We start from the raw sequence: 25,232 nt of genomic DNA, 5'->3' as shown, positions 1-25,232 counted from the left end.
CAGTGCTGCAGGGTCCTAATGCTGTCGAATGAACAACATCCCAGTGGAGGCCCATTGGTTTTCAGGGTGAATGCACCTTAAGAACTGCAGTCAATGCCCATAAATGGTGTGACTGGGCGTACATACATATATATATATATATATATATAATTATTATTATTTTTTTTCCCCCCATAAACCCTTAGATCATGGTAATAATTTAAAACACAAATATGATAAAATGTATTTGGATTGCAGAATGGATGGCCTACATTGTGCAATCCATTCTGCTATCCTTCTTGTCACCACAAGTTACATCTAAAATAACCTAGGGGCTTAATAATTTCCCTGTCGATTCAGTTCACTCGCCATTACGGTAAACGCTTTAGGGGAATTCCTTCTCCAACCACTTAGTTGAAGCCCTTGTATAATAACGCCAATCTTATGATTGGCAATGGTGTTTGAGGCCCACCCCTTTAGGCTATATAAGCGGGTGCGCTACGCCATTTCTTCAGAATTTCTTCCTTCAAGACCAACATTGTCTCGTCTTGACTACGACAATCATCTTGTCTTGAACAGCCATCTCTTCATCGTCGACAGACACCCTCCAGCGGACAGGACTTCCCTGCAGATGCAGACAGGACGACTCATCGCCTGTACCACTCAACACACACAGTGAGGAGACTCACCCCTCCGCTTCAGTTCTCTCTGCCTCGCCATCTAAGACGCTTCTCAATGACTGGGTTCTTTGGTTCAGATGCTTGCCGTTGAACAATGCAGCGCTTCAGCGAGACACTCCCGCTTCCCGCAGCGTTCTGGCAGGAGATATTGTATTCTTTTCATATATACATATTAATATGTTGATGCATCACATAAATCTTTTTCAAGATGTCGTTCCGCAGGTGTTCCGCATGCAAGCGGCACATCCCACCATAATCGGAGTGCACGGCCTTATCACGTTGGCGGTTCTGACGATGGGGATGACATCGTGTCCCTTGCAGCATCAAACATGAGCGAGTGGTCCACGGAGGATGTCGCCATCCCTTCCCCCAGTGAGTGTGAGGAGCGTATGCATGCCACTGATAAAAGCTGATTCGCGTCTCCTCACGCGTGGTTGAGGAGCTCGGTTGAGCTGGAAATATCTTGCCTGGATGAGTAGTACTGCAGTCCGGCCGCCATCAAAAGACTGCGTCTCAAAGGGCAGCGCCATTCTTCCTGGAGATCTGGCTTGTGTGTTACCTCATTAAGTGTTGGCCTTAGAGTCAGAGGACTTCAAAACCAGCTGTCAACGCAAGCTGATACATGCCATGACAGAGTCATGGATGTGACATGAAATTTTGTGGTTTCCTCTAGATGGCGCTGCAGTTCACAAAAGTCACCGGTGACTCTGATGACTCACTGCTCTATTTCAGATAAGCACCTCCGCCAAAGACAGTCGAGCTATCGAATAGTTTCTGTTGTATTCAAATAGAGAATGTTCTCATAAGAAAAAGAAATGCGCTTGCTGCGAAACACCACATTCATATGCTGCTCATCCTTGTCGAGTATGCCTGGATGATAGACAAGTGTGTTACTTTGTATTGTGTTCACATAAACAATGTTATCACACAATAGAGAAAGCGCTGGTCATGTCTGCGTGCACCGCACATGCTCGAAACGCATGCACATTTACAAATTGTTCACTTCCCCTCCTTGCCAGAGTTCGCTGGGAGATTGCATGTGTGTTATTTATGTGTGATGATTTTCACATAAACAATCTTCTCACACAATAGAGAAAGTGATTGTTGCGTCTGCTTGCTCTGCACATGCTCAACACACATGCATATTTACACACTGTTCACTTCCCCTCCTAACCAGAGTTCAATGGAAGATCACATGGTGTTTCTGTGTGATGATTTTCACATAAACAATCTTCTCACACAATAGAGAATGTGCTTGTTGCGTCTGCTCGCACTGCGCATGTTTGACACACGCACATTTATACGCTGTTTGCTTCCCCTCCCCGCTGGTGTTCTCTGGGAGGCTTCACGCAGACTGTTTCTGTGTATTGTGTTTACATAAACTATGTTTTCATAAAAATCAGAAATGTGCGTCGCAAATATTGAGACGCACGCATTCATACGCTGCTCATTCTCCGCCGTAGGTTGCTGGGATGATGCACAAATGTGTTTCTGTGTGTTGTGTTCACACAACCAATGTTCTCACACAAAAGAGAAAGGGCTTGTTGCAAGAGATGCACACACACATTCACACGCTGCTCATTCCCTGCCAGAGTTCGCTGGGATGATACACAAATATGTTTCTGTGTGTGGTGTTCACATAAGAATGTTCTCACATAAAAGAGAAAGCATTCGCCATGTGAGACACACGCACATCACACGCTGTTCACACCCTGCCAGAGTTTGCTGGGATGTTACACAAAATGTTTCCATGTGATGTGTTAAAGAATGATATTACAAAAAAGAGAAAAGCACTCGTGATGCCTTCACGAGACACAAACATTCTAATTTCTCTCCCCTTCCCACCAGAGTTTGTTGGGACTGAGATATTACACAGTTGCTTCTGTGTGTTGTGTTTAAATAAAGGATGTTCTCATAAGAGAAAAGCACTCATTGCACTGCACGAGGCGCACACACTTGAAGAAGCCCGTCACACTTCTTTTACCCACACAGTGGCGATCTATCTCCTCTAGCGAGTGAGCCGACGCACCTGTTATATCTGTGTTACATCTCGCTTACGGTGTTCGATCATCTATGGTCCCGGCTTGGGATGCGCCTATGTTGCGCAAAGAAACTCACAATCTCCTCGCAGAGAACACAGTAGAGATTGTTTCGAACTGCAGTGCACACAAATGTTCTACAGCCAATGTCTTCCGTTCTGGAGTCAGATGGCGTGCTTCGGCCCATTTTAGATCCGAGACACTTGAATTGCTCTTGCGAAGCGCCCATTCAGAGCAGTATCTCAGAAACAGATCTTACCGCACACCTGCCCGTGGGCTGATTTGCGTCAATAGATCTAAAGGATGCACGAGTACTTTCATGTATGAGATGCGCCTCGTCTCAGGCTGTTTTGAGATTTGCATACGAAGGAACAGCTTATTAATTCAGAGTCCTTTGCTTGGCTCTCCACACTCTCAAATTGTATCGATGCAGCACTCGCTCCATTGAAGCTGAGCGGCAGGCATACTTTGAACTACCTCTATGATGGGCTATTATTAGCCCGATCAGATGCTCTGTTGTGCGAGTACGGGAATTTACTATTCTGAGGCCCAGGCTGTATAAATGGCAATGTCAAACTGGGCAAAAAGCATCCACCATTGCACTGTTAGGTCTTTTACATGAGACCTCTCCAATGCTGGCGGCACGCCTGGCGCCAGGGGTGCATGCGCATTGGCATAACTCGCCGCTGTCTGGCTGCTCTAGCACCTTGGACAGCTCCAACCTTTTAACAGGATCATTCTGGGTCAGGTCTTCTGCCAAAAGGTGGTAATCATGGATGTGTTCAGCGCAGGCTGAGGCACATTATGCGGCGGGTGCCCAGCCTTTGGCACCTAGCACTTCAGTCGTCTGGAAATACTAGCTGTCTCTTAGCCTTGAAGGCTTTGCATTCTGAGGTAGCGAATCACCACATTCTGATTCGACTGGACAACATGACAGTGGTACCTTACATAAATGCCATGCCCCGCTTGGGTGAATGTCATTCTGCAAGCTACAGCACAGTCTGTGAGACACCTCTATGTGCTAAGTGGCATGTTTACAAATTGGTAGTCAGTGAACTGCTCCATAGCTAAGATCCTTGCATTCCTCCAAGAGGGGCTGGATGCGGATCTCACCACATCGACACTTAGGTAGCAACTATGTTGGCATACAACGCCCCGGAGTCTGGCTCCTCCATAGGCAGACATGTTCTATTTTTCAGTTCCTCAAGGGAGCGAGGCGTCTAAACCCCCTCGCCCTGCTACAGTCTGCTACAGCTTGGGATTTAAACCTGGTTCTATAGGCACTCACAAGCTCCCCGTTCGAATCATTTGAATTTGTTGAGTTGTGTGTGCGCACTCCTATTGGCTCTAGCCTCAGTCAAATGGGTGGGTGATATGCAGGCACTGTCGGATGACAGTTCATGTCGAGAATTCGGACCGAGCTTTCAAAAGTCACCGTCAAGCCCAAAAAAGGCTATATGCTTAAGGTGCTTTCCATGCCCTTTAGAGCCTAGGCAGTCCACCTACAAGCCTTCACTTCCCATCTAATTTGGATGAGGAGCACTCAACGCATTTATTATTCCCCGTGTGGGTAACACACACGTATGTGGAGCGTACCCACCAGTTTAGACTGTCAGATCAGCTCTTTGTTTGTTATGGAGTACGCACAACAGGCATGTCCATCTCCAAGCAAAGGCTCTCTCACTGGATCATTGATGCAATCACCCTCGCTTATGAATCAGGATGTGAGATGCCCTAATGGCATGAAGGCACATTCAACCAGAGGCATAGTGTCTTCATGGGCATGGACAAAATGTGTATCCCTACAGGATATATACCTTGCAGCAGGTTGGTCTTCGCAGAACACGTGCGTGAGGTTTTATAACCTAGGCATGGCGTCTGTTGCTTCGCGAGTCATCTCTGTCTAGAGAGCTTGCTATTTCAACACCAACGGGTGAGTCCGAGCTCCTTATTACAGGAAAGCTACCTGTTATAATTTTAATACAACCGCCTGTGTAGGCTGCTATCCAATTTACTCCCAATAGAAGTCACAAGCACTTCCAATATGAATAAACCTCCCTCCCTACCTCTGGTAATAAAGGGTTCAAATCAAAATCAAATCAAATCACTTTATTGTCACACAGCCATATACACAAGTGCAATGGTGTGTGAAATTCTTGGGAGCAGTTCCGATCAACATAGCAGTCGTGACAGTGTTGAGACATATACCAATTTACAATAACATCAAATTAACACAACACAATTTAAACATCTGTTATACACATAATTACACTCAACAGTATACAAATAATAACATACACTGTACAGTATACAGTACGCACTATATAGATACACATTATTCAATTAAAATAAAAAATAAAAATATATAAAAAAGTATATATATATAGAATGTACAGTATTGTACTGTATTGACATTCAGGCTGTCGGTTGATAGTCAGTTGTTAAGAGAGAACATAATATAACAATAATAATATCATTTATGACAGTCCGGTGTGAGATATAAGAGTAAGGGTAATAAAGTGCAGTGCTGATGTATTTTGATCGTGGGAGATCAAGAGTTCAAAAGTCTGATTGCTTGGGGGAAGAAGCTGTCATGGAGTCGGCTGGTGCGGGTCCTGATGCTGCGATACCGCCTACCTGATGGTAGCAGTGAGAACAGCCCATGGCTCGGGTGGCTGGCGTCTCTGATGATCCTCCGAGCTTTTTTCACACACCGCATTGTATATATTTCCTGGAGGGAGGGAAGCTCACCTCCGATGATGTGTCTGGCAGTTCGCACAACCCTTTGCAGTGCTTTGCGGTTGTGGGCGGTGCTATTGCCGTACCAGGCGGAGATACAGCCAGTCAGGATGTTCTCCACAGTGCAGGTGTAGAACCGTGCGAGGATGTGGCGGTTCATTCCAAACTTCCTCAGCCGTCTCAGGAAGAAGAGATGAAGAGCCTTCTTCACAACGACTTCAGTGTGGATGGACCATGTGAGTTCCTCAGTGATGTGGACACCCAGGAACTTGAAGCTGCTGACTCTCTCCACTGGTGCTCCATTGATGGTGATGGGACTGTGTTCTCTGTCTTTTCTTCTGAAGTCCACCACAAGCTCCTTTGTCTTACTGACATTGAGGGAGAGGTTGTGCTCCTGACACCAGTGTGTCAGAGTGTGTACCTCCTCTCTGTAGGCTGTTTCATCATTGTCAGTGATCAGACCTACCACCGTCGTGTCATCAGCAAACTTAATGATGGCATTGGAGCTGTGTTGCCACACAGTCATGTGTGTACAAGGAATACAGTAGTGGGCTGAGAACACAGCCCTGCGGGGCTCCAGTGTTGAGGGTCAGTGATGAGGAGATGTTGCTGCCTATTCTAACCACCTGGCGTCTGCTTGACAGGAAGTCCAGGATCCAGCTGCACAGCGAGCTGTTTAAGCCCAGAGCCCGGAGTTTCTCATCTAGCTTGGAGGGCACTATGGTGTTGAATGCTGAGCTGTAGTCTACAAACAGCATTCTCACATAAGTGTTCTTTTTTTCCAGGTGGGAGAGAGCAGTGTGTATTGTAGATGCAATGGCATCATCAGTGGAGCGGTTGTTGCGGTAAGCAAACTGCAGCGGGTCAAGAGAGAGTGGCAATACAGAGCAGATGTAATCTCTGATTAGTCTCTCAAAACATTTGCTGATGATGGGGGTCAGAGCAACAGGACGCCAGTCATTTAAACAAGTTATTTTTGATTGCTTTGGAACAGGCACAATGGTGGATGTTTTAAAACATGTGGGGACTACAGACAAAGAGAGGGAAAGGTTGAAAATGTCCATAAAAACACCAGCCAGCTGGTTCGCACACGCTCTGATGACACGGCCCGGAATGCCGTCTGGGCCAGCGGCTTTGCGGATATTCACCCGTCAGAAGGATCGGGTTACATCCGCTACAGAGACGGAGAGTGAACTAACCTCTGTAGCTTCAGCCGCGAGAGCTCTCTCCACGAGGGCGGTGTTTTTTCCCTCGAAACGAGCATAAAAATATTTAGCTCATCCGGTAGAGAGGCAGCAGTGTTCATGGCGGAGTTTTTATTCCCTTTAAAGTCCGTGATGATGTTAATTCCCTGCCACATGCTTCTAGAGTTGGTGGTGTTAAACTGTCCTTCAATCTTACTCCTGAACTGGCATTTTGCGGTTCTGATAGTTTTTCGGAGGGCATAACTGGCTTGTTTATGCTCCTCCATGTTCCCGGAATTAAAAGCGGAGGTCCACACATTAAGTGCCGCGCGAACATCGCTATTGATCCAAGGTTTCTGATTCAGATAGATTCGTACAGTTCTGGTCGGAACGACGTCCTCTACGCACGTTCTGATGAAACACATTACGCTATCAACGTAAAGTTCGATGTCGTCATCAGAGGCGGACCGGAACATCTCCCAGTCCGTGTGATCAAAACAGTCTTGTAGCGTAGAATCTGATTGGTCCAACCAGCACTGGATCGTTCTGAGGGTGGGTGCTTCCTGTTTTAATTTCTGCCTGTAAGCGGGCAGAAGCAGAATGGAAGAGTGGTCCGATTTGCCAAATGGTGGGCGGGGGAGGGATTTGTAGCCATCCCGGATGGAGAGTAGCAATGGTCCAAAACCCGGTCCCCTCGTGTGTTGAAACTAATGTGCTGGTGATATTTTGGTGCGACTGATTTTAAGCTGGCTTTATTAAAGTCCCTGGTCACAATGAACGCGGCCTCAGGGTGTGAGGTTTCCTGCTCACTTATACTCCCATACAGTTCCTTGAGTGCCCGGTCTGTGTCGGCTTGTGGGGGAATGTACACAGCAGTGATAATGACTGCTGTGAATTCCCTTGGTAGCCAGAATGGTTGCACAGAAGCATAAGAAATTCCAGATCAGGAGAGCAGAAAGACTTGATAGAATGTACGTTCCTCTGATCACACCATGATTTGTTGATCATAAAACATACACCACCTCCTCTAGTTTTACCTGAGAGGTCTTTCGCTCTGTCCGCTCGGTGCACGGAGAACCCCGCGGGTTCAATGGCTGAGTCTGGAATCTCCGCAGACATCCAAGTTTCTGTTAGGCAGATAATGCAGCAGTGCCTTGTATCTCGTTGGAAAGAGATCCGCGTTTCCGCGGCCGTGCTGCCCAGACAAAGGGCTCCGCTTGCGTGTTTGTAAACAGCGGGTCGGCATTGAGGAATGTGAAGTCCGGTTTACAGTGTGAGATTGCTGAACCAATGTCCAAAAGTGTTTGTCTGTCGTAGACAATAAGGCAGACAACATCCAAGACAAAAAACATAAGAATTATGAACAAAACAAACAAAACATTACTATGTTGTGTCGGAGCTCGCAACGCAGCAGCCATACTCGGCGCCATCTTAAGTCCAAAATCTCATTTCATACTGTGTAATTTCATACTGTGTGTATTATATGACTCATATATATTCCCAGCATAAGATTAACTTCCCATCTGGTTGTTACCATGTGAGGTTACTAATTATTTTGTACATTTGAAATATGATTGGAATAAGTCACCGCCTGGCGGGCCCATGACCTCATATACTGTACGTATTCTTTTACAAGTGTTTATACCCTGGTGTATCTCTTGGGGTATGACGTCATGTAGTAAGGCATGATGGGACTCGATGCATTCTTGTCCTCCAGTCATAAAATTCTGAAGAAATGGTGTTCACGCACCCGCTTATATAGGCCAACTGCACGCCTAAAGGGGCGGGTCTCAAACACCATTGCTAATCATAAGATTGATGTTATTATACAAGGGCTTTAACTAGCTTGTCGGAGAAGGAATTGACCGCATTGTCTCGTTCCCTTCATCTCAGGGAACCACGGTTACATGTGTAACTGGAGATGTTTGGAAAACGCCATAAACACGGAGACTGTGCGCAACAGCGAACCCCGACTCCCACTCCCCGTTGGACGACTGGCAGGGGGACGGAACAGTGAGCCCCAAGGCCCCGTGGTACTTTAATGCACCCCTGGTGAGGGTTAGGTTAAGGGGTAGAGTAGGAAACAGAAAATAGCATTAGCTCAGTATGAAAACAATCCACCCTTTTCTTGAACGTGTAAGTGTTCCACGATTGATAATGGAAGCCTGTTTTCATTTTCCAATTTTCATGTTTTTACCAGCCTGATCTTATGAATATTACGTGATCATGGCAACATTTTTGCTAAATAAAATTATGTACTTCATTATACGTTTCGCAGTAGTTTCCCATTGAAATGTCCAGTGAGGGGTGCCAAAAGCGAGTAAAATTGTGTAGTAATCAGACAAGGTTTTTAAGGTGAATTAGATGGAGGTTTTAATGAGTAAATCCATACCTCCCTTTCCTAAAACTTTAAACTAAACCTAACCAATACTGTCCTAATAGCAAATGAGAGTTAAACAAAACAGACATCCTTACCCTAAACCAACACCTGAACCTAACCTAGTGTCCTAAAAGCAAATGCGACATGAAAAGCACATTTTTAAAGCAACCATGTCATTTTATGTTGCTTCTATGACACTTTGTCTCACCAGTTAGCTTGCATGGTTGGCTGGGCATGAATCGTGGTCTTCTGAGTCCAAAGTCCAACACTCTGTCAGGTGAGCTACCGCGCAAGCTAATCGCAGTGGAATAAATGTGTAAATGTAGGTGGGTCTGTTAATACAAGCGTTAAAATGTAGAGTTTTTCAAATGATGCGTCAGAGTAAACATAGCAGTGTGTGGGTTATAGTGTGAAAAATAAGCATTTCTAAAGTCATAATCAGCTGTTGTACTCGTGATTTGTGTGAAAGTGAATAAAATGCACAGTTGTTGTAGCACCTCCAGTGTTAAATTTACCAGGAAACTGCTGCAAAATGCAGAATGCAGCACATAAAAATCAATTTGAAAAAATGTTGTTGAAGTAATGTTCCTTCTATGAGACTAGGTTTTTTTTACTCATATCTGCAAATGTTTTTACTAGTGGATAATGTGGTGTTTAGCGTATTCAGTTCTCAAAACGTGCCAAATAATACATGGCTCCATAGTGCCGATACTTTACAGAGTCACGATGACCGTCTTTTGACTGTCTCTAACCCATCGAAGTTTTGGGAGTTGATAGATTACATGACTCCAAGGCACAAAGTTAGTTTTGTTTATATCATTAACTACTTCGAGATGTTATGACATCCAATGACTGCACAAGTTGAGCCTAAACTCAAGTTTTCTCCAACTAACACTTAAAATGGTTGTTGTTCCTAGTCTGGACACACGTTTAACGAGTTTTCACATTGCTTCTTATGGAGACCAGAACCAGAAAAAAGTCCAGCGGCAATCTAAATCGTAATGGCGCCACCCTATGGGATCAAAATCCCGTCAAAATTATTACAGTCACGGATCCAAAAATAATAAGCGTGAATCAAAATAATAAGTGTGAATCAAAAAATAATAAGTGCAGATAAAAAATAACAAGCATGAATCAAAAATATATAAACATAAAATAAAACATAAACCAAAAAATATTGGGTTCTGAACTAGCGACTACATTGGTACAGCTAGTAAAAACATGCATCAAACATCCACACCAACCCAGCCTTGTTTTTTTGTTTTTTTAGATATGCAGCCAGTAACCTACAAACAAGGAAGTCTTAAATAATGCCCAAACTAAAACTCTCCTAACTAAATTCAGCTGACTCGATACGTGTTAACGGACTATGATAATTGCCTACATGGACAACACATTGTTTCCTAGAGCTGGCAGAAAATACTCAAAACAGACAAAAGCAGCGTATCTATCAACCACAAATAACGTAATATTGAGCAGCAGCCATCGGAGTTGCAATGGAGTGACGTCACCTCCCCTCTTCGAATGATTGGCTAGAGGAGGAGCTGTCGATCAAGAACTAGTGGACCAATAGGGATGCAAAACGCCCCCTGATTTACATGAAAATCTACTCACAAGTTTTGGAAAACCAAGCGCAGAACTTGGAAACAAAAGCAAAGAAAAATACAGCGTAAGCGTACAAAAAATGAAAATATGAGCAAAATTGTCAGACAGCACAAAAAACAGTAATATAACCAAGGAAAACATGATTGTGTTTGCAATTCTGATGACTTTGCTTTAATTTTTCTGTTGTTGTTTTTACAGCATATTTTAAGTGTTTATATATTTTTTATTCATGCTTGTTATTTTTTTGATCTACGCTAATTATTTTGATCTGTGCTTTTTATTTATTTTTGCGCTTAGTATTTTTTATCTGTGCTTAATATTTTTTGATTCACACGTATTATTTGGATTCACACTTATTATTTTTGGATCCGTGACCGCAATACTTTTGACGGGATTTTGATCCCATACCACCCAGTGGTTGGTCAGGAAAACTGTGCATGTGTGTTGGCCATTATGTGAATATGTTAAATAATAACTGAAGTCCTTAATTATAAGCCCATAGTTAAAAGCTCCATGCAGAAGATTTGACTATGTCCACAACTTCAAATTGACGTCAAACAGTTTCCTGGAGAAAGTGTGTTATACTTCATCTAAAACTAATTGAGAGATTACGTGGCATATTTGTAGTTTTTGCAGGACTATTAAAAAAATTAAAAGACATATAATATAAAGTACCAAATATACACATCCCCTAATTAGAAATAATCTAAAATATGATATTGAAAATAGTGAAGTTCACGTCCATGTTATTTGTCAACTACTATATTGTAGGTCAGGAACACCGTTCTTCACTCATAAGCCTTTTCCACGCATTGTGGAACTCTTGGCCTTTCATATTGGTAATTAACAGAGGAGCATAGAGCCTGCAGCTCTTTTGTTAGGCTCCTCTGTAGTTGAATCTGAGGTCCACCAATACTCCAGTCGCCTGCACTGAAGCCTTTGATCCATTCTCCATCCTCTGCTAGAAGTGGCTGAATGTGGAATAGCATTATCTTTTCTCTATTCTCTCAAGCCTTACCTGGAATTGACACAACTGAGCCCCGTTTCCCAGTGCTGTGACTGGTGGCGATTGAAGATCTAGTCTTTAATAAAACATCTAATTTAAATGCTTGACACAATGCTGTTCTCGTACCCGTGTGTGTTTAGATGCTGGATACTGCAGCTCAATGCAAATCAACATGTTAATTAAGGTGCAACAGTGCAAGGCTGTTCACACTAAGAGATACTGTAGATAGATAGATAGATAGATAGATAGATAGATAGATAGATATTTCAGCTTTATTAATTTTCCAGACAAACAGTAAATACAAGCAAAACTCTCTGCCACAACCTACAATGCACACATGATATATGGACACCAATTTTCCAACTACAGTATATTTCCAAGACATTCATAGCAGTTTTACATTTGGTCACATCAAGAGTTCAGTAACATCCTTTACTCTTTATTTGTAAAAATTATAGGAAGAAACATAACACCATTTTACATAGCTAGGATTTGGGCTCAAGTTTTGTCAGAGAACAAGGATTTTAAACAGTCATATTTAGTTCCAGAAGAGGAACAGAAAATAACCCTTCTTTTTTAATTTCTTGGTGAGGCACAATATCAATACAAATGATACAAAGTTTTGACATAAAGTATCGCTACAATATATAGGCAGAGTTAAGGCAGAAAACACCATAATGTTTAAATCTTGACAACATTTATTTCTGAAAAACAAAAGAAAGAAAAAAGAGTGAGATGTGTATGTGAAGTTGCGTGTTCTCACTGGCTGAATTTCTCACAATGAGGTAATCTCACTTGCATGTTTCTCAAAAATGTTTTGTGACTTGTAGGGTATTTATGACTTACATTGTAAATGTCACTGAACTCTTCATCTTATATGTTAAATAATAAAAAATAACGTCAACAATTTGTAAACTGCACAGCATGTTCAACTGGAGACCTTATTGAACATCATTACTGTACATAGAACATGAGTTTTCCTTTGTCAGATGATCAAATCTAATTGTATTGCTTTCAAATAGATAATTTTGGATACTCATTTCAGTTGGAGAAATCCCTGAAACTATGTGAAAGCTGCTCTTTCTCCTTAGATTCTTATGGTTTGCTGTTGACGTACTGTACTGTATAATGGCAGATGTATGCTCCATTTGCTTGAGTTGCATTTTGTTGTTTTGGTCTTGGTGGATGGGAGCAGGTCTAGGGTACAGGACTTAGACCCATACTGTCAGGGTGGATGTCTGGCAATGTTCTCTCTGGTCGCAGACAAACAGCAAGGCGCTTAAATCACATAAAAAGCAGGTTAGCTACTTCAGGTGCAAATATGTGGTTATCATACACATTCCAAGAAAGTCTTGTTGAGCTCTATAAAATGTTTTTCAATAGGACTTACCTTAAGGCAGAGCTGACAATTAAGTTACAAATAACTGTGTTCCTCTCACCCGAACAAAAACAGATTCAATATTTCTGATGCCCATTTTTTAATTTTCTTGGAAATTTTAACCAATTTGCCATTAGTGAGTTTATCAGATACTTTTCCAGAATGTTATGTTGAGTTCTATGAAATGTTTTTCAAGGGGACTACCTTGAGACAGAGCTCAACCTGGTCTCATGATGGATCGTAATAATAGTATGAGATCATAAGAAATCACATGAGTTGGCTTGAACAAAGACATTTACTGCCATAGAGAAAAATAAACAAACCAATGAACAATGTTATTACGATCATTGATGTTTACCCCCTAATCCAAATTTAAACCTAACCATACCCATTAACCAAATCTTAAACCTAACCACAATTTTTATGAAAATAACTTTTGGGTACCATGGAACAAGAAAACTCTGGGTTTGGCACAAGACGAGGGAAGTAGATAACAGGTTATTGACATCAGTAATTTTCATTGCATAAATAAATTACATTTCCTCTCTCAAAATAAAGTTCTGGATAGGAAGCGAGCTGAATAGTATCGATTTGAAATTGTTGATTGGTTGGTCTCTATGGGAATAAAAGTTGTACCTTTTTGTACGAGCCAAGTTGTACGATATGTTACAATTTCGCCATCATGTACGAATTATCACAAGTTGTCATTAGTTGGTTACAGATAGTTTTTAAATAGTGTGTCACTTCCACAAAATTAGCTGCAAAAGATTCTATATTTCTTAAAGGGTTAGTTCACCTACAAATAAAAAATTCTCTCATCATTTACTCACCCTCATGATATCCCAGGTGTGTATGACTTTCTTTCATCAGCAGAACACATTTGAAGAGAAATAGAAAAATATCTTAGCTCAGCAGGTCCTTAAAATTCAAGTAAAATTTTCAAAAGGGGTTAAATTAATGTCTTCTAAAGCATTCCGATCACTTTTGGTGCGAAAAAGATCAATATTTAAGTACTTTTAAACGATAAATCATCGTTTTATAGTTTAAAAGTACTTAAATATTGATCTTTTTCGCACCGGAAAGGATCATATTGCTTTAGAAGACATTCATTTTCCATTGGAATTGTATGGATGACATTTATGCTTACTGATTTTTAGAGCTTCAAAAGTCTCATCACCATCCACTTGCATTTAAAGAACCTAGTAAGCTGAGATATTTTTCTATTTTTCTTCAAATGTGTTCTGCTGATGAAAGAAAGTCATACACACCTGGGATATCATGAGGGTAAGTAAATGATGAGAGAATTTACATTTTTGGGTGAACTATCCCTTGAAGCCTAATTTTTAAGTTTTCTTGGAACTGAATGCGATTTTGCCATTAGTGAATTTAACAAACTTTCCAGAAAGTCTCATTGAGTTCAATGAAATGTTTTTTTTTTCAACAGGACTTACCGTACTGCAGAGCTGACAACTTAGTAACAAATAGAATTTTACTGGTCTCACACAAAACTGACTACAACAGAATCTTCATTTCAAAGACCTATTTATTTTATTTTATTCTTTTTGTTTTGGTAAAACTGAATGCATTAATTCCTATGAAAAAAATATCAGAATAAATGTTTTATTCGACTGACAGCCCTACTAATTGTTAAATTACTAAGCTAATGCCTCACACATGCAGACTATAAGTTCTCCCACCTGTTTAAGAGAGCCTGGGGTCCACACGAACTTGTAAACCATATATATGGGGATCCATATGAAGGAGGAAGCTCCGATGATGTAACCAACCGTGATGCTCCAGTCTGGGAACTCATAGTCGAATAGCGTAAGGGGCTGGGGATTCAACAGCGAGCTGATAATAATGTACTGAAGAAATACACAAAGGAAAAAACTGATTCAATGACTTGAGGCGGCACTTCATACATAAAAAAATGAACAAAACTATGTGTTATGCATTCAAGGGTATTACGTGCCGCAGGATGGATTGTATTGTTAAAAATGTATGTGCAATTTCATGCCGTTCTGCCTTTTCCCCCTGCTTTGTTTATGAAATGTAAATTTTTTTCAAACATTTTTGGATGTTCATTGGAAAATACTGGACCCATAATGTTATTTTCCTTAAGAATTACAAAGTCTGTCTTTTTTCTCTTTGAATTACTTTTTTAATATCCAATTCATAATTTACTCATCAGCTTCACTTAAAAGTAAGACTCTGTGTAGCCACTGTATGAGTTCACATGGCTTGTTTGAAAACAGCCTTACATTGAGGCTATGATTAGATTATTTTATATAGGAAAGGTCCTTATTATCCTGTAGACACTAGACATCACTATGGGGACAAGAAATTGTAGAGCGGTGGCCTTTGTGTTTTGAAAGAACAGTGACAAATGTCTTCTCTCCAGTATTTCAAATAATCTCACACTGTCTCGGGAGATGAGAGAGGAGCCGTTTATCATGTCTTTTAAAAATTGAAAAAAGAAGAACAGCAAAATTATGAACAAATGATTGTGGAAATGTCAGCTGTGTGCACCAGCGCAAGTCTGTTGAGATTAGCTATGATGTATGCAGAAGTGTCAGAGGAATATAAAGCTGTGAGGGTCCATGGAGTTCAGTATTTTCAGACTAGAAATTGTGACCATGTGGACAGGTGAGAGAATAGGATTTGAAAGGTAATAAGAGATGTGGGAGGAAGAAATTGTGGATGCTTAAACAGTTTTGATAGGATAAAAGATTACTTCAAAATTTCACCATCCACCACATTCGAACCAGCGGTAAAACATTCCACATAGTGTCTTGAGCAAGTAAGTAAGTAAGTAAGAAAACATTTCTCTAAACTTACAGCCAGAAATGCTGGGCTGATGGCAACCCAACACCCTCTCCAGAACAGTCCTGGAGTATAGCCCAACATTGCTTTAACGTCATTGCTGAATCTGTTAATACCTATAGAAAAAGCCATTTTCAACACATACAGTATTCAATATTGAAATTTGTATTGCGATATATATTGAGGACCTTGACAATACTAGAAAGTTCAGTTTATTTTAATTAAAAACAAAGTCTTACCATAAAACCAAGAGACTGCAGTAGCCTCTAGAAAGACTATAGCTATAATAGAAGAACCAACTCCAAATTCTTCTAGTAACTTCACCACATATGCACCACCCTGGCAAAATAAATAAAAAATTAAACAAAATAAAAAAAACACTGTTCAGTTACAAATCTAGCATCCTTTGACGCCTATTTGAAATTCACACCTTAGTTTTAGTCACTAAACTCAGTCCCTTTAAAAAAGTAAACCATTACAGCAATTTTCAAAAGTACATTTGATGAACAATTTATTTTTTTGTTTTGTTTGCTATAACCCACACCTGCCCAACAAAATCTATAATCAAATTCAATCAACTCTAGCTCATTGGTTTGAGTGCACCCATGCATCAAAAATCATTACCATTTTGTATTAAGATGTTACAATATTCTTAAACATTGATAAAGTTTAATGAATGTAAACAAACAGAGACAAAGAAGTTGACTTGCACTCACTTTAGTAAGGGTGCTGAGAGAGCCCAGAAAACAAACAACCACCAGTCCAAGAACAAACAACTCTCTCCGATGGGAGAGGGTATCTGGGTACTCATCCATTACAGCTGTGATTATGGCCTCTAACCCACCAAACTGATGTAAACGGGACATAATGGGGCAAGAAAGAGCATACAGACAGAAAGAAGAACAACTGAGTTTTCACATATTTCTGTTTGTCATTCACTCTTTATGTCCATACCAAAATTATATACTTTTGCTGAAGAATTCATTGGTTATGCACCATTCAGAATTGAATTGATTTGAACTGAAGTAGTAAACAGAATTGTGAAGAATATGCAGAATTGTAATTTGAGTTTAAGGTCATATTAAAAAGAAATAAATATATATATTAGAACTGCTGTTACTGTTGTTTTTAATAATACATTTCATTTTCAGTATTAATTATGTACAGTATTAACATGTTATAAATATATGGTATATACGTAGTAGGGTACAATGGGGCTATAGGCACCACTTAAGGAAAATGCTTGTATCAAGATTGAAAAAAATGCTAATAATTTTACTTTACATTTGACATTTCATAACATCTTAAGTATTATATAAACAAATTAATCTTCATTGTAATTGAATCAGTCAATGTGAGGTCACTTTAAAAAGAGGCCTTTTACCACAAATACCCTCTTTTCACTTATTTGACAGTTATATTTGACAGCTACAAAAAGTTACTAAATGTTAGATCAAATTACCTCAGAATCAACCTTTAGACACTGCACACGATGACCACATGGATCAGGAAAACTTTGCAGTGCATAGGGACAAACAGGTGTTTAGGAAAGAGCTGTGGTAGTTTTTGTTGGTATTTAGTGTTTTGGGAAGAAAATAAAATCAAAAATGCCTATAACCCCAATGGGCATTTAGCCCCATTGTATCCCATATATTGTTTATGATAAGCATATACAAGTATAATATAACATACACAATATATGGAGAATTTCCAGAAATATATTAAGTTATTATATTAAGTTATTAACAATCAGTGATTTAAATGCCACCTATAGTAACTTGTATTTGATTTATATATAAATTACATTATATTTAAAACATTAACTTTAAATTTATAGTAGAACACTTCATTTCCCAAGTCTCTTAAAAGTAGTCCATATGACTCGTGCGGCATATTCCTAGTCTTCTGAAGCCATACGGTAGGTTTTGGTGAGAAACAGCCCCGGATTTAAGTCATTATTCAGTGAAAACCTTGACATCCATTGCACGTCCTATCGTATGCCCTAAGAAGACTTGGAAGGACTTTTGTGTCCTTTTTGAAGCTTCACACCCTGCCTACTATGGCCGCATCTGTTAACGTGACACAATGCAGTGGCTAAAGGCGGTCTACACTGAAATTGTCAAAAAAAACATTCTAAATGACACACAGACAGCACAGACCAGTCAGCTGTGAGCTCGAGTAGACTTCATCAGCGGTTTAATATGAGAATAACCTGTGTATCATACTTTATTTTCAACAGAAATTCACTTGTAGAAACATTTACTTATAGAATTATTATTGTAATGTTATTGTTGCTAAAACATGTGGTTAGAAACAAAAGTATTAAAATGAGTAAACCAGAGACCAGAAACATCATGAGCTGGCTTTAATGCAACAGTCAAAAGCTAATTAAATAGGTAATGAATAAATTAATGGCAGAAAGATTCACATGTACTATATGATATTTGCTAAGTAAAATAATTTATTTCAGATGGACGAGATAATAAAGTGGCTGGAGTAGCTCTGCAGAACAGGGCATCTGTTTACTACTGGCGCTATGTGAAATGCTGCACCGGACGCTTCCAGTGTAGACAGCGTCACTGATAATAATGGGAAAGAAATGCTTTTAACGTGACGCGCAGCTCGTGTCCGGTATATATGGGGTGTAAGAGTAAATCAATATCCACTGCCACTGCACTGAGAAGACTGATTCATTAAAAAAATCTCCTTTTGTTTTTGTTTTTTGACAGAAAGTTAATTAGCATTATAAGTGTATACATACAGTGCTGTCCAGTCCTAGAGTAATCATCATCACAAAGAAGATGATTGCAAAGAAAGTCGACCCAACCATATTAGCAATGGCTTCTGGATATGTGATGAAGAGTAGACTGGGTCCTAGAGGAGGTGGGGAAAGAACCCAAAAGACAAACTTTAGATAATAGAGATCTTTTAAATATATGGTTGAAAGTCACATAGTAGAATTTTTCTTGGATGCCTACAGTTCCTAATGTATTTTGTTTAATGCAGCCCACCTAAAATATAAAATTACAATAAGGCCTCTAAATTGCAAAAAAAAAAAAAGTAAGGCTCACCTTTGTCCCTGGCCACGTCTTCAACATTTACATTTCTCTGTTCAGCCATATATCCCAGGACAGTAAAAATAACAAACCCTGACACAAAACTCGTCAGGCAGTTCACCAGGCTGGTTACAATGGCATCTCTGGACAAAACAGAAACAAAAAAGAAGTTACTGTAAGTTACTGCATCAGGTTCCTTTTTCAAAGTAATATTTTAGAGTTCTTTAATAACTTCATAAATGAAAGGGGCTGTAATCAAAATGTTTGGCTATACCTGCAATCAAAGAGTGTTGCCGTGTAAAGCTAATCTCACTTGCTGTTCTATGTATGTTTACAACAGTTGTAGAACAATCATAAATGAACTAATACCATTCACTTTTTCTCTGACACACTACTGGCCACTAGTGAGACCGAGCTCACGAATTACAATTCGTCCATTTAGACTGGCCATGTGCCTCCTCACAGTAGTACCCAATTCAATTTCCCCCACACTACAATCTGCTGCCCATTCATCTTTTTAAACCCTCGCCATCATTCTCTGTTTTAATCTTGTTTTCACATAATTTACATTTAGTCATGCAACTGATCCGAGCCCGGGTCATTTTGATTTCCCCCTTAGTTAGTGGACACAGAGCTAAATGTAAATGAATGGCTAAGCTATAGATAGAACCAAAATTAAGAGTGAGTGGGAATCATATTGGACAGGCATGGCAGATCCATTTTGTTACTGTAGACCACCACAGTGTATCTAGAGCAGATTATAAAGTTTGTTGAGTTTATAGAGGTCTCAAATCAAACCTCAAATATTAATAGATTTACATTCCCAAAAGGTAGCAAAGCAGCAAAAGAAAAAGAATGTAAAAGTTGTAGATGAGTTTAGGTTTTAGGCTTTGGTTCTGTGTAAATCAAATGCTGCATCAGAGATGTTTTGCTGTTGTCATGACACTCTGTTCACGTCTTGTTTTTAGTCGGCTGCACACAAGAATCAGTAACTTTTGCAGTGTAAAGGCTGCATGTTGTATGCAAGGAAGACAAGACCAGTTGGAACTGATCTATAAAATTTATGTTTTTGAATGGGAATCTGTAAGTTTAGAGGTTGGGGCTCAAATGTGGAGGATAGAGATTTAAAATAAACCCTAAACAGATTGTTTGAAAAGTATCAATACAGTTCTGCCTTGCAAGAACTGTAATTATTTATTCATGTGTGATCATATTCTGTATTCGATGTGTATAGCAATATATACAAACTGTAAAGAACTGATGGAAGATTATGACAGTTACTTCTTTTAACTAATGTTTTTAGTTGCGATGTAAGCTGCTAATGAGATGAATGAATAAAAAAGCAGGTTTTGTCTATACCTGTAACAGTTATTGTGGAAGGGATTGTAGCTGGACAGGGCGAGCAGCACCCCAAACCCAGGACCAAGAGAGAAGAAGATCTGTGCTGCTGCATCCACCCATACCTACAAACCATTAGATACAACTGTTAAAAATAAATGTGTGTGGGTAAAACATAAATAGTGTAGAACAAGGATCAAATGGTACTTTTTTAATTTTATTATTTGAAAAAATCACTGTATTTCGGAAAGAGATTTGGGTTGAGCATCTCATTAGCCCCTAGCGCTTTATTTTTGCTTCTCATCATGGTTGCTGCATCACAGAGCAAACAGCTAACCATAGAACCGAGCTTATAAAGTGAAGATCACAAGACAAGAAATAAAGAGATGCAGTTTAAATATAAACTTCACTGACCACTTATGCAGAAACAACACCATTCTTTTTTACCTTTATGAAAAATTATGCCCTTTATGAAGTTCATATTTTTCTCAAAGTGAGCTCTTAAGCTATGTCCAAGTGCAAGTCCTTTTCATTACTGCATGAAATAAAAAAGCCCTCCCACAAACATGTATTCTTGCCATTAAAGAATTATAGCACACATAAATACATTTAAAAAGGTTAAGAAGATAAGTAAGGGATGCCAAGAAACAAACTAATGTAACAGTGAATTTGTGTTAGACTCAAAGGAAAAGGTAGTAGAGGCAAAATGAGAGAAGCACTCACACTGGTCTCCTTCAGTTTTTCCCATTTAGGGTTGAGGTAGAACACCACTCCTTTCCATGCTCCAGGCAGAGTGGCACCACGGACCATTAGAATCAATAGCACCACATACGGCAGGGTGGCAGTCACCCATACTACCTGAGAGAGACATGGAGAATGAGATGACTTTTTCTCAGATTGGAACAATAAAAAATGCTTCATTTAGATACAGAGGTTTTATATCTCAGCAACCTTTCCTGAAGTCTTGACTCCTTTCCAAAGAGTGAAGTAGACGATGGTGAAGATGAGGAAGAGGCAGAGGCAGAGTTGCCAGCGAATGTATCCTACATCCCCAAGCCCAGATGATTCATGTACTGCCAGAACTTTCCTCCTGTTTGAAGAGGGATTTACATACATTGTTTATGGAACTGTTGTTTAAAAGTATAAAGTGAATTTTACATATTTGCAACATATCCATTCTTAGTTAGCTAACTCAAAAAAAAAAAAGTCTTGTTGGCTCAACAACCATAACTATAAAAATAAATAGCTTCTACTCAATAATGTACATATTTATAAAATTTTTAGTTTTACTTAATCATCATCATTAATGTGTATACAACACAAAATATAAATTTTAAGGTGAACTTAGTGAGTTCCATAAAGTAAATGAATAACCATAAGTTCCTTGAAATTCTTTAGCCTGCAAAACCATAAAATGAAGATTTTAAGTACGACGTACTCAGACAATCAAGTACAGAACTGACATTGCAGGGAATACCCATAAGCCTTTGCGCTTGAATAATTTAAGCATGTTTGTTTGGTCAAAAGGAACTTTTGTGGGCATTTAATTAGTTGTTATTAAGAAATCATAGAGATATTAGCTATTTTCAATATTATTGAAGTTGTTTTACTGTAAATAGCTGTTTCGGGTAAAGTCACCATTAGGGTGATTAGTGTTCCATAAGTGGTCAACTTGGATCCTGTTCACTACTTGTAGGGTTCAACGGGGCTAAAGGCTCCATTGATTTTATTTTCTCCCAAAACACTAAATAGCAACAAAACCTACCACTGTATCCTAAACATCTGTTTGTCACTATGCACTGCAAAATTTTCCTGTTAAATGAGATCTTTGCATGTGAAATTAACACATTTCTTTTGAGACAAAATGCTTATTTATCATTTTCAATTTTGTTTAAGGTCATTAAATCAAAAAAATTTCAATAAATGTCCAATAAGTGAATGGATAGCATTTGGGGTAAAAAGCCCTCCTGTTGCAGGGGCTAAAGGCCCCTGTTAAACACATTGTTTTTCTTAAGTGGGGGGAATAGATTTGTTATGAAAAATTTTCAAAGTGGGCTCACATTGACTGATCAATCATAATAGAGATTAGTTTGTTTATAGAATACTTGAGATGTAATAAAATGCCAAATGTGTTTGAAATTAACAGAAAATGGTTGACTTTTTCTGGAGTAGTTATTTTGAGTAAGCATCATCTTAATTTGTAACCCAAAAAAGCATCTTGCAGTCTCAAATTTATTTGCATTAGTTAATAAAAAATTTTTTTTTCACTTTAACTATTGCCCCGATATCTACACGATATCACTATAAACCTCTTACGGGCCTTTTACCCCAAGTGAGGTAGCCTTTTACCCCAAGTGTGGGGTAAAAGGCTCCCTCGCCACTTTTTTTTAACTGAATTTTAAATGAAACAACCTTTCCTCTCCCTCATCCCTTTCATTCCTCTTTCTTTCTTTCTCTGCTATATTATTACCCCTGCAGTGCTGCCACTTACATGCACTTACGTGTAAAACTCCTCGGCCGGTGAGCGTGAATAGTTTGTCCAGGTCACGTTGTCTTTTCCGAAGTAGTTAGTGCAGTTTTCTGTGTTCCAGTCATTATCACAGTTAGTCCAGGGTAGAGTGCTACTGAAGGAGGAGTAGAGGTAGAACAGAGCCCAGGCGATGATGGTGTTATAGTAGAAGGACACGTACAGTGCAATGATGCAGATGGCGAAACCAATGCCTGACAGGGAAGGGGAAATGGTGTCAGTATTTTCTCATGTCAGACTGGGCGCATCATTTTCTCTTTCTGTTGCTCTCTGTGAAATCTCTGTCTCTTTTTCTTTCATTCTGTATTTATATTCAGCCTTTAAGACATTTGAAAGACAGAATATCACATTTATAGAGCTTTGTTGCAATAAAATACAACATTTGCTTACCTTTAAACATAGGGCAAATATGTTTCCATATGGAAATGGCACCTGTTCTGTGGAACTGACCCAGAGCTAACTCCATGTAGAAAAGTGGCACTCCGCCAAATACAGCCATCAGGACATAGGGAATAAGAAAAGCCCCTGAATAAGGGGAGCCATGGTATATATTCAGCAACGTCAGTGATTATATGAGGTTAAAATATTTTTATTATATTATATATATATATATATATATATATATATATATATATTTTTTTTTTTTTTTTTTTTTTTTTTTTTACAAAAATGAGAAAGGTTTCCTACATCCAGTTAAAGTGAGCAATAAATGATCAACTAAAAACAACTTGGACAAACAAAATGCGTAAAGAGCTCCAGAACCATGTCGATACAGCCTCCACTTCATGTAGGCTATAAGAGCTTATAATGCAAACCAATAAACAACTATTTTACAAAGACAAAAAAATAAAAAAATGATGTTGAAAAAAATCCACCATATGTGATTTAGTCTCATTTGTAGTCTGACACTTGTTGATCTCAATGTCTGCGCATAATAAAACTAACATTATTTAGATAATTGAGAATGCAACCCAAAATACAAATAACAGCCTGTGTAATAGCGCACAGAATAAACAAAATATGGATGGCTAAATAATCCCCTCGTAAAAACTGAAAACCATGTGCACTATGGAATCCCTCGTGAAATTATATGAAAAGACAACATTTACCCATAGAATTACTAACTTAAAAAAAAAAAAAAAAAAAAAAAAGAAAAACCTTTATATAAAAATAGTTATGCTGCTTGTTCGTTGGTTATACGAATTTAAGAAAGAAAAAAAAAATCTGTTTCACCAACTTAGACAGCTCAAACGCCCAATGAGAATGACACTTGACTTGGTACCTTCAAAACAATTATTTTACTCTACTTTAAGCAAACAAATCAATCATGCTTTAGTGAATAATGAATATTACACAATTAGAAAAAGAGTGAATAAAAGCTTTTTTAAAGTGAGAAAAAACTCTTACCGCCCCCGTTTTGATAACAGATATATGGAAATCTCCACACATTTCCGAGGTCCACCGCGAACCCAATGACAGATAAAAGGAAATCCATTTTTTTCGTCCATTTGTCCCGGGATTCTGTCTGAACGATGACTGGCACCGGGTTGCTGTTATACCCGCCGTTGTTTGGAGGACCCGGGGAGCAGAGGTTCCCGTGAGCCATCACTTGTTCTTGGTGGGGCATCTTCGGTGCACTGGTGACTTGGCAAACTACAGAAGTAGTGGAATGGCTTTTGTGAGTTTATTTTAAATGTAAAAAGAAGTAACAATATTATTATTATTATTATATTATTTTATTATGCTCGGCGTGCGGTCAAAAGAGGTTGTGCGGGGGACCGCAGCATGCTGCTGAGATTGATTTCCCTGCTGGTGGGAGCAAAACCTTGAGGATTAACCAAAAGTCCCCCCACCTGAGCGCGAGAGCTGCGATCGAATGAGATTACACGTGGGAGATGCGCGCTACACCATTACTCAACCCTGACATCTCGTGCCGTTCAAATGGACTTTTCCAAGTCCTCAAGAAATATTGCTCTCTTTGTCAGTATAACAGTGTGGTTAACCTGAGACAAGAAAAATTAGCTCATTATGATCATATTAAAATGACTACGTAAGCTTTCATGAAGGCCTGCATTTTTAAATTTAGGCTGCTAAATCTTCCAGTGTTAAAATGGAGGAATTGGAGATGTGTTTTTGTTTGGCCGGGTTGTTTACTTTCTTGACCTATCTCCCATACCTTGCATTAGGCCATTGAATTAGATGAAGAACAGATCATGAGGTTTTATGCCCACGTTATTTTGACAGCAGAGCAGTGTGAATGGCATTTCGAGTTTCCCTGGCTTCCTGAGCAGGCAGATGTAATACTATTTACTGGAGATCCAGTAGAGTGTATCTGCTCTGTGGTCGAACTGCCCTCGTTAGGTAAACCTAATAAAAAGAGTTTGAAATCAAATCCACCGCTTTTAGCACAGGCTAATCGAAAAAGTCCTAACTAGATAGAGAGACTGCAGTGGTCATGTAAGCCAATGGCCAGAGAGTGCAGCAAATAAAGTTAGACT

The 25,232-nt window shown here is 39.4% G+C and overlaps 1 protein-coding gene across 2 annotated transcripts; it reads right to left on the bottom strand.

Annotated features, from left to right (window-relative positions):
• Positions 1 to 11,885: 11,885 nt before the first annotated feature.
• On the bottom strand, positions 11,886 to 24,672 carry LOC127439634 (sodium-dependent serotonin transporter-like). 2 transcript variants are annotated; one of them, XM_051695855.1, is made up of 14 exons: positions 24,588 to 24,672; positions 24,142 to 24,387; positions 23,125 to 23,259; positions 22,709 to 22,928; positions 21,159 to 21,297; positions 20,931 to 21,065; positions 20,229 to 20,332; positions 18,885 to 19,012; positions 18,575 to 18,687; positions 16,530 to 16,661; positions 16,053 to 16,152; positions 15,829 to 15,929; positions 14,688 to 14,855; positions 11,886 to 12,890 (listed from the first exon to the last, which is right to left on the bottom strand). In XM_051695855.1, the coding sequence occupies exons 2-14, from the start codon at positions 24,359 to 24,361 to the stop codon at positions 12,810 to 12,812; spliced, it is 1,776 nt and encodes a 591-aa protein (XP_051551815.1). In that variant the 5' UTR covers positions 24,362 to 24,387; positions 24,588 to 24,672; the 3' UTR covers positions 11,886 to 12,809. The 2 variants fall into 2 exon arrangements, with proteins under 2 accessions (XP_051551815.1, XP_051551814.1); XM_051695854.1 differs by having other exon boundaries at positions 24,142 to 24,659.
• Between the last annotated feature and the right edge of the window lie 560 nt (positions 24,673 to 25,232).

The sequence above is a fragment of the Myxocyprinus asiaticus genome, chromosome 4 (genome assembly GCF_019703515.2).
Source record: "Myxocyprinus asiaticus isolate MX2 ecotype Aquarium Trade chromosome 4, UBuf_Myxa_2, whole genome shotgun sequence".
Classification (NCBI taxonomy): Eukaryota; Metazoa; Chordata; class Actinopteri; order Cypriniformes; family Catostomidae; genus Myxocyprinus; species Myxocyprinus asiaticus.
Note: the sequence above shows the minus strand (reverse complement) of the source record. Positions and strands in the feature narration are given on the sequence as shown.